Genomic DNA, 11115 nt, shown 5'->3' with positions numbered 1-11115 from the left:
ACTTAAATATTTATATGAAAATTTGAATAAACCCATAACATTTTCCCAAGAATTTTCCATTTGAAACACTCAATCTTTTATGTAAAACCCACAGCACACGTATCCTAACCCCAAAAATATTTCTTATCCAACAAAATGCGTTTATGGGAATACACATTAACAAAGACCGAAAAGTATAAAAGACATGTTTGAGTGAGAAATTTGTAAAAAGAAAGTTATTTGCATGAATATTTACTTATTTGGATATATTAAAGAATTTTAAAATTTGTGAGTAATTTCAAATTTGATTTATATGGGTGGGTTTTCAAACTTCCCCATTATTTTGTTTCATTTAATACGCATTCCACTATAAGATAAAAAAAACTTAAAATTCTTTATTTAATTATAATTTATACTGTTTATTTATTTTATTAAAACCATTCATAATTTTTTAAAAATATAATGATATCCATATTGAATATTTTTATATTATTTTTAAAAATAATTATTCTTATTTTATAATTTTAAAATATCAATAAGATAATTTTTTCTAAACCAATTATTTAATTACAAATTCTAACATTTAAATTCTAAAATGTTAGCATTTAAAAAATATTAAAAATTTTAAAATTTCTCATTCAAACCCAAAAATTTGAATGTGCTAACCCATCTTGGCTTTTACAATGTTAGAAATTTGTATTATCTACCTTTTTCTTTTGTAAATTAGTGTTTATAAAACACAAGTCAAACAATTTTCCCAATCTATAAACATAAAGATAATGTTGAGGAAGCCCGACCCTGTGTTATTTTGCTCATGGAAAACGATAGATGTGGACCATGCATGCCTTTTGTTCATTTTTTCTCACCCATTTCATCAACTCACTCTTCCTCTCTAATGATATATTTCTTAGTTTTTTTTATTTAATTATTTCATATATATACTTAGAGTTTTTATATAATTTTATAATTTTTTTCATTTTTACAATGTATATATATTTTCTAAATTTGTATATGTTTATTTTAATTTTAATAATATTTTTAAGTTTTATATATATTAATAAAATAAAACGTATACTTTTTTATAAAAATAATGTCACATGAGTTCAAATTGGATTAAAAAATATTAAAGTAAGTAAAAAAAACTTTTTTCAAAACCCTAAAACTTTTGTTTTCTCTAAATCTTTTGTTTCTTATCTTTTTATTTTTACCTAGTGGCGGTGTTAGCCTCCTGGCTAGTTACCGCCCACCTTTTTCTCCTGCCCATCAAGTCTTTTTTTTTTCTTCTTCTCATTCACTCCATGCGTCTTCTCTCTTTTTAGTTTGTAGATATTTTTTGTGCGTATCTTTGTTGTCTTCAAAACTTGTGGTGGACAGATGACGGTGCCTATCATCGTTGAAAAACTACCGACCACTGACAGTTTCTTTTAAAGAGTGGGTAGCTCTTTGTTGACTTCTGAATCTGTTTCTGTTTTAAGAGTATTTCAGAATAATAAATGTTTTCACGAGTCGGTTTGACTCATGCTGCCTTAAGTTTTATATTTTTTTTGTTTTTTCATTATTTAATAAGCCTTCACTTTTAGAAGTTTTTGTCTACTCTTGTAGTACGTTTTTTAGTCTTGCTTATGCATGTAGTCTTGTAGTACGTTTTATATGTTTTTTTTTGTTTTTTCATTATTTAATAAGTCTTCACTTTTAGAAGTTTTTGTCTACTCTTGTAGTACATTTTTTAGTCTTGCTTATGCATGTAGTCTTGCTTTTGTGAGTGATTTTAGGATTGGTTTTGTCACCGTCCTCTCTAGTTTGGTGGATGCTCATTTCTTTTGCCAATTTATGCCTGGTGTTTTGGACCATCCGAAGTTGATTTCCTTATTGTATTAAGTGTTTGGAATCACTTTTGATATGTTATACTTGAGTTGTGACAGAGCCAATTGTCAACGTGCCGTAATGTTCTAGTGATGCTAAAGCTGAAGTTTTTGTTGTGTTGATAGAGCTTGTCTTTCAGCGCGTACAGCAGGTGTGTATTATTTTTTCCACCGAATTGTATGATCTCATTCATTGAATAAATTAATGAATTTTCCTTTAAATAAAACATATATGTTTTAGAATTCAAATGGTGGATTAAACTTTTACTTTTCTTTTGATGGAAGGGTCTAAAGTGAGAATTCTTCATTGCATTATTGGAAATTATTTATTCACCAATTTTTAATAAAAATATATTAAAATTAATATAATAGTTTTTATTAAAATTTTAATATCATAAATACAACTTTTGAACTCAATGGTTATATATATATATATATATATATATATATATAGTACTATATTATAATTAGAGTAAAAAGTCAATCTAGAGTTGTTCTAATTCATTCTTAAATCACGTGTATATTCTCTCAAAATTTATTCTAATTTCATGATGGTATCCTATCTTAGAAGCAAGCGTGCAGTTGATTACGTCGACTACTTGTATCATTATTTTTGTCTCCATTTTAGATTTAATCCAATTTAGCAAAATAATTTTTAAAAATTTCTTTTATCTCAAGTTATATTTTAGTCACGTATGTTTGAAATGTTACGTTTTAGTTACTTACTTTATCTTATTGTAACATTTTAGTCATTGAGTTATTAATTGTCGTTAACAATGTAATAATAAGTTGACGTGACACGTTAAACCATTGTTTCAAACAAAATTTTAGGTTAATTTATACAATCAATCCCCATATTTTTTTGTTTTGAACCATTTAATTTTTTCTTTTATATTTTAAAATTTTCTTTTTATCTTTATTTTTCATTCTCTTCTACTTCTTCTTCTACTTTTCCTCCTTCTCCATTTCTTTTAATGTAATTTTTATGTGTTCCATTTGTTAAAACTAGTCCCTATACTTCTTTTTTAAACAAATTATTTTTTTGAGTGAGGAGAGCTTGTGGACTAGTTTTAACAAATGGAAAATATAGAAAACTATATTAAAAGAAATGAATAAGGAGGAAATCGAGGAGAAGAAGAAGAGAATAAAAAAGAAAAGGAAAGTTAAAATAAAATATAAAAGAAAAAAATTAAATTGCTCAAAATGAAAAAATATAGAGACTAATTGTAGAATTTAACTTAAAATTTTCGTTTGAAATGATGATTTAACGTGCCATATCAAATTATGATTACACGTTAATGGCAATTAATGATTCAGTAATTAAAATGTTACAACATGATAACGTAAGTGACTAAAATGTAAAATTTCAAACGTAAGTGATTAAAATGTAACTTGATGCAAACGAAAGTGACTATTTTAATAGTTTACTTTTAAAAAAACAGATGTAAGGAGATGATACCCATTAACAATATTAACAGGGGCAAGCCAAGGGGGGATTGGCAGGGGCTGATCCTCCTAAAATGGAAAATTTCACTTTTAGTCATTTTATAATTTTAAAAATTTTAAAATAACATATAGTAAAATTCCACTTTGGCCCCTTCAAGAATGAGAAAAAATTGATTTAATTCTTTAAAAATTATAAAAATATAAATTATTAAAATGATAAAATTTTACTTTTGCTGTCATAAAAATATACAACTTTATTCTGGCCTCCCTCAAAATTTTTTTGACTCAGCCCTTGAATATTAATATATCTTATTCACAAAAAATGTATGTATTATAAAAATGGAGTAAAAATGATGTATTACCTTATAATATTTTAAAACTTATTTTTATAATGTAAAATAGTAATACATTTATGGTCAGGGCATTAATTGTTGCAGACAAGTTGCAGGTGGAAAAAATTAGTCATTAATGTTAGAGCTAGCACATTGAATGCACAATAATGTAATTATGACACATCACCTACTTGGAACGCCAACTTAGAATGCCTTTTCAACCAAATATTCTTTCTTCCATGAGGAAAACTGTTGTTATGATTTTTCTTAAACAAAATATCTTATCAAAATACAGATATTTTCAAGTATAACATCATTTTATGTAATCACAAGCATTCAATTATTAATAAATTGATCAGACTAATTAGATTAAGATATATTTATGACAGATCTCAAACACTTGCACATATACTTACATATATTCAAAACTCAAAACTTCTGTCTTCATTCCTATAATTGTATTCTAATATTTAATTAATGGATGGGAAATGGTCTAAACTACTATCAACTCTAGGACTATTCAAGAATTACTTGAAACAAGCTTTTATTATGATAAAAGCACCATCGAATTTAGTGGATAAAAGACTAGAATTATATCACCATAATTCTAATCATTTTCTTGACTAAAAAAAGTAAAAGTATGGAATAAATATATTTATTAAAATTTTATGTAAAAATCAAATTAAGATGATAAAGTTTAATGTTTAAAATTTAATGTGTGATTGGTTTAAATGTTTTTATTGATTTTATTAATTGTTTGAAAATGGTATTAATATGATTTATATAATAATATAACTAGAAAGATATTTTACTAATTTTTATGGAGATTGTTAAAATTTAATATAAATATAAAATTTACGAAAATTTTTAGTACGTAAGTCATTGTTTCATTGGAAAAGCGGGAAGAAAGAACCGAAGACATGTTGATATGATCTTCAACCAACATTAATGAACCAAAAATGACACCACCATACCATTTTGAAAGATAATATGGATATCTTTCAACATAAAGATAATATGGATAAATAGTTTATTTTGAGACTCGAAATTAAATTATATATTTTATGATAATGAAATGTGATTTTATCATTTTAATAGTTTATATTTTTATAATTTTTAGACGATTAAATCAAAATTGTATCGTTTTTGAATGGTGTAAGTGAAACTTTACTATTACTAATTTAAAATTTTATAAATTTCATTTTAGGGAGACTCGACGCCTATCCTCCGCCCTAATTAAAATATGATAGGAAAAAAAAGTTAATATTAATATATTAAAATTTATATAAAAATAAAGACAGTTAAGAACAATTAATAGGCACAACCCTGCGGATTGAACACGAAATGAAAGTTGGATATACGAACAAAAATCATACTCACCTTATTTAGCTAACATTCGTCATAAGTACTGATTTAGATTATGCGACTTTTACCAGTTCATTCATATGGTAATGAGAGAAAATATTTGTGAAAAAAGTCTTCCTCTTGTTTAGGAGCTTAAACCAAACAATTGTGAAATGAACGATTGCAATATTTGTGTTCCTTTGGTAAATATGGCTATACTTTGTTGGAATATGAAATAGAAATTGAATGAGCATTGGCCAAGAGATTGCCAGCCGACCTTATCTATCTTATAATATATACTATACCAAATTACATTAGTTTTTCTTGTCGACGAGAATTAAATTCTCAACAGGGTTGAAAAAGGAAATTCCCAAAACGACAAGTGAGACCAGTTCAACCTTCCATAAACAAATTCCACCATTTTCTTAAACACCTGTTTACACAACATAGAATTCCAATAAAACGAAATGTAGAGATAAATTTGATGAATGTCTTAGCATTGTCTCCCAAGGCGACAAGGATCGCACACCTACTTCCTCGACATATTCACCGCCAAACTTCTTTACATTAAAACTAATGTTAAAGAAAATTAAACAAGGAAGGTGTCAATGACCAATGCTTGGTGTGGCTTCTTGCAAGTGGTGTTTTTATTTCAACTGCCGCATCGGACTTGAATTCTTCTGATATCGACAGCTTTGTTGCTTTTATAAGTATCACTATGGCTCACGCTTCCACTCGAAAACATGCATGGCGAAAAGGTATTCACACCTTTTCCTCCAATATATTGGATATTTTCGACCCGTCCCTTTCGTTTCCCTTCCCACAAATACCATATTATTTAAGCTTTACACCTAATGAACGCTGCTGCCCTCATCAACTTGGCCCTTTAATTCTTAACTCAACTTGCTCTGCGGGTTTCTAAGAGGCTTAGAAAAGCTGTTAGCATTACAGTGTTTTATCTGTATTGACAAGGCGAAGATGAAGTTCGGGAAGGAATTCGCGTCGCAGATGGTGCCGGAATGGCAAGATGCGTACATGGATTACGAATACTTGAAGACCCTTTTAAAAGAAATTCAAAGTTTCAAGCATAGGACGAAGCCACCGTCTACTGGCTTAAAACGAAAACTTACACTTTATAGAGCTTTCAGTGGGCTAACGCAGAAGAACCACCGCAACCCCACCAGCCCTTCTTCTGCATCACCCGATATCGAAAGCCAACCCATTCTGGTAAACTCCGTCCAACGGAACGGTTCTGAAAGTTACGAAACCACGTTCCTTATGTCGTCGGATGAGGGGGGAGAGTATGAGCTGGTTTACTTTAGAAGGCTTGATGATGAGCTGAACAAAGTGAACAAATTTTATAAGGATAAGGTGGAGGAAGTGATGAAAGAAGCAAATGTTTTGAACAAACAAATGGATGCTTTGATTGCTTTTAGGATCAAAGTTGAGAATCCCCCGGTGAATTTCGATAGGTCCGTCGAGATGACTCGTCTTGCTTCCGACATTGCTGTTTCCACTGCATCACTGTCGGTTCCTACTACTCCATCCGCGGGTAGATCAAAGAGCAGTAAGCTACAACTTACAATTATATTTATATCAAGAGTTATCATAAAAATAATTAATTCAACTTCAACCTGTTTGATGTGCAGAAAGAGCTGCTCACTTGGAAGCCATTGAAGAAAGCACCCATGGACAAACTGATGATGATGATAAAGATGATGAGAAAGAGATGGAAACTCCAGTTCAGGAGCCGAAACCGCCGAAACCCAAAATCAAGGGGGTGAAGCCTGCACCGCTAGAAGTACTAGACCGGGTGAAGATGAACAACACTCTCGAAACTCCTCGGTCCACCATTAAAGGTCTTCTGCAGGTTCCAAAACAGGCGGAGATGAGTTTCAGTAGGGAAAATCTAAGAAGAGTTGAAGATCAACTCAAGCGGGCTTTCGTTGAATTTTACCAAAAGCTTCGCCTGCTTAAAAGTTACAGGTACATAACTGGCCAGGCTTAGTTTATTTCATCGTTACTGGCCAGGCTTAGTTTATTTCATCGTTTGGTCTTATTACTCAGTTTTTGTTTTTCCTGGAACTCAACAGCTTTTTGAATACCTTGGCATTCTCCAAAATCATGAAGAAGTATGATAAGATCACATCGAGAAGTGCATCGAGATCTTACATGAAAATGGTGGATAACTCCAACCTTGGTAGCTCTGATGATGTTACAAAGCTGCTGGAGAGAGTTGAAGCTACATTCATCAAGCATTTTTCCAATGCCAATCGTACTAAAGGGATGAATATCTTAAGACCCAAAGCCAAAAGAGACAGGCATAGGGTAACTTTTTCAACTGGTAAGATTTCTGTTGTTGAAAGTGGCTTTTTTATAAAGATAATATAAAAAGTTAATTAATTATAAAAATGGGATGGGAGAAAATTATTTACAAATTTTTTTTGTTAATTTGAATTAAAAAAAGTCTACTACGAAAACAAACAGCTAAATTTAAAAAAGAAACTTGTCACTAATAGATCATAGCAAGTCTTTGACATATATTTTAAAAATATACACTGATATCACATGAGATAATGGGGATACCAATAAAATTTTTTTAAAACCGTCATTATTAACTAGTAATTGACTGAAATTAAGTGAATAACTCATTTTCATAAATATTTTTATTTTTATAGAAAAAAGGGTTGAAAGTTGATGTTGTAAACTAGGATTTTCTTTTTTCTTCACACACGATTTCCGCTCTAAACTATACACCTTTTTTCATTTTAGTATTTAATTTTTTCCCCTATTTTATTACCTAAATTTTCTCTGTTATCCACTGTTGACTGACGATGTCAACATTGACCTGCTTTGACTGAAAAATTATAAAACATGTACGAATTATTTAAAACTGTAAAATATTTTAAAATTATGAAAGAATCTTTCAAGTCTTTCTTAATTTTCACGATTTTTGTAATAAATTTTATTTTATTTATAATTTTTATCTGATCAAAGCAGATCAACGATGAGTGGTTGATACATATACGTTTTGATTGGTTGAAGGTTTTTCAAACACCATTAGCTTTAGAGGCAAAAATATATATATATATATATATATATATATATATATAACGAAACAATAATCTAAGTACCAAAATGAAACAAAAAAGAGTTTAAATATCAATTTGGAAAACAAGTAAAGTTCAAGAGCCAAATCCTAAATAAAACTTTTTTGGAAAGAAATTTTAGTGTACTACTAATAATATATAATTTTACACACTCAACTGGATGCATTTTAAAAAAATTTACAGGACATTGAGAGAATCCTTTGTTAATATATTCCCTGATTACGTCTTTCTAAAAAAATTCAGGTTTTCTGGCTGGTTGCATGGCCTCCCTTCTTCTAGCCCTTATAATGATCATTCGGCTCCGTAGAATCATGGATAGTAGAGGGAGGACTATATATATGGAAACCATGTTTCCCCTTTATAGGTACTTCCAACTCTTTCTTCTTACCAAAATACATACATGTTAAAAACAATTACTTGAAGAAATTAACAAGTTGTAATTATCCGGGTTACAGTTTGTTCGGATTCATTGTTCTACACATGCTGATGTATGCAATCGACATTTTCTACTGGAGAAAGTACCGAGTGAATTACGCCTTCATATTCGGTTTCAAGCCGGGAACCGAATTAGGCTACCGAGAAGTTCTTCTTCTGAGCTTCGGCCTTGGAACATTAGCATTAGCTGCTGTGCTCTGCAACCTTGACATGGAGATGGATCCCAAAACAAAAGACTATAAAGCTTTCACCGAGCTTCTTCCCCTACTCTTAGTCCTGGTAATTAAAAAAAAAAAATCACTCGATAATCAATATATATACACTCAACATTTTGGTCCCATTGATCATCAAGCAACACCGTATGTTCTTTCAGGTTGTACTTATCATCCTGTTCCTGCCATTCAAAATCTTGTATCGAACGAATCGTTTCTTCTTCCTTACATGCTTGTTTCACAGTATCTGCGCTCCACTATACAAGGTCACACTGCCTGATTTCTTCTTAGCTGATCAATTAACTAGCCAGGTACAAGCCATTAGGAGCTTGGAGTTCTATGTTTGCTACTACGGATGGGGAGATTTTAAACACAGGGAAAACAAGTGCAGAGACAGTAATGTGTTTGAGACTTTCTACTTCATCGTGGCGGTGCTTCCCTACATGGCTCGCCTCCTCCAGTGCCTACGCCGCCTGTTCGAGGAGAGAGATCCGGTCCAAGGATACAACGGACTCAAATATTTCCTCACCATCGTAGCCGTTTGCCTGAGAACGGCTTACTACGTTAACACGGGCATTGGATGGAGAGTAATAGTTGGGATAGTGTCGGCCATTGCAGCAATATTTTGTACGTACTGGGACTTCGTGTATGACTGGGGGCTACTAAACCGACAATCCAAGAACCCTTGGTTGAGAGACAAACTCCTTGTTCCTCACAAGTATATATATTTTGGAGCCATGGTGAGTTTATCCGAGTTAACATACATTAGTTTGTCTGAGTAACATAGGATATGGTCATCATCCCACCACGAATAGCTAATCAGCTCTTAACAAATTACTTGAATTTCAGGGTTTGAATGTGGTGCTGAGATTTGCGTGGCTCCAAACTGTGTTGAATTTCAAGTTTGATTTGCATCGAGAAACGCTGGCTACTCTTGTCGCCAGTCTTGAGATCATTCGTCGTGGCGTATGGAATTTCTTCAGGTAATCCACACTATGTAATGCTCGTATTATGATTGAGTACCTCTACTATGCTAAAATTAAGAGTTCAATCCCTATAATTTATCATAATTTGACCCTCCAACTCTCATAATAAATAATATAATTATAAACACAATTATCAATTTCAGTTAAAAGGAGAGAGATCGGTAAAAGTATCATGGAGGCCCCTGTATTATAAGTTAGATTACATTTTATCCCTTTACCAAAAGAAATAAGCAAATTAATCCATATACATTGGTTTGAAGAGCAAATTGATCATTCTGTTAAAAATTTCATCCATTTCTGCTATTAAAAATTAGTCTTTGTATATCAGCATGAGGTACATGTGGCATGTGGCACGTTGCATGTCATTATCTTATTATTCTGTCAACCACATCAGTTTTTAACAGTACAAATGAATAAAGTTTTTAATAGAAATGACTAATTTGCTCTTTAATATAATATAATGGACTAATTTGCTTAATTTTTGTGTTGAGGAGGCAAAGTGCAATCTAATTCTTAGTACGGAGACTTTCATAATACTTTTACCGAGAAAGATCAAATTATGTCAACTTGAAATTTAAATTATTGCATAGTAAATAGGCCAAAATCAAAATCCGAGCCATATATATCCATTTAAAAGTAGTTCAATTAATCTTTTATGACTCTTCCTTGATACGAATTCGACTGCATCAGGTTGGAAAATGAGCATTTGAACAATGTTGGGAAGTACCGAGCATTCAAGTCCGTACCGTTGCCGTTCAATTATGACGAGGACGATGACAAAGATGATTGAGTTTGTTTTGCTCACCAACTCGGCCGTGACGCTGCATAGATGGGCCTCGGCTTTAATCTGCTATTCGTTAAACTAAAAACCCAATGAAGGCAAGATTTGGATGATTTGACACAGACTTGGGGGAATTGGCTGAACTAGGAAGTATGATGTTTTATTAGAGCTAATAGTTTGGCCAATTCTTTGCTTTTTGTTTTGGTTTGTTTCAAAATCCATGGCTCACATGGAAAATATATACTAAGTGGTTTATGAAGAATGACATTTGTAAATGAGGTCAATTTAATGAAGCACACCATAAATATAACCTTATTTAAAGATACTAAACTTTATCTATATTTGTATTAATTGTCATTCCACCGATTTCCATCACTTAATTGTTGACACATACAGTATGTGCTAATATAATTATTACTTATGTTGATATCATGTATTTATAGTATAATTTCCATTTTGTTTTATTACTTAATGGCAAAATTACACTTTAAATACCTTAATTTTTTAGTTCTAAATATCAATATATTCTAAAAGTTATTTTTACATAAAATAATTAATTGCTTCTCTACCATTTTCTTGTAACACCCCTAACCCGTATCCGATGCCAGAACAGGATTACGGAGCATTA

The 11115-nt window shown here is 31.0% G+C and overlaps 1 protein-coding gene across 1 annotated transcript; it reads left to right on the top strand.

Annotated features, from left to right (window-relative positions):
• The first annotated feature begins 5581 nt into the window (after positions 1 to 5581).
• Positions 5582 to 10817, top strand: LOC105771353 (phosphate transporter PHO1 homolog 3). The gene is made up of 8 exons (XM_012592784.2): positions 5582 to 6530; positions 6613 to 6949; positions 7057 to 7307; positions 8317 to 8437; positions 8529 to 8787; positions 8882 to 9460; positions 9570 to 9703; positions 10397 to 10817. The coding sequence occupies exons 1-8, from the start codon at positions 5942 to 5944 to the stop codon at positions 10494 to 10496; spliced, it is 2370 nt and encodes a 789-aa protein (XP_012448238.1). The 5' UTR covers positions 5582 to 5941; the 3' UTR covers positions 10497 to 10817.
• Positions 10818 to 11115: the final 298 nt, after the last annotated feature.

Source organism: Gossypium raimondii, chromosome 5, assembly GCF_025698545.1.
Source record: "Gossypium raimondii isolate GPD5lz chromosome 5, ASM2569854v1, whole genome shotgun sequence".
In the NCBI taxonomy this organism is placed as follows: Eukaryota; Viridiplantae; Streptophyta; class Magnoliopsida; order Malvales; family Malvaceae; genus Gossypium; species Gossypium raimondii.
The sequence above is the reverse complement of the archived record's forward strand: the minus strand, read 5'-3'. Positions and strand labels throughout refer to the sequence as shown.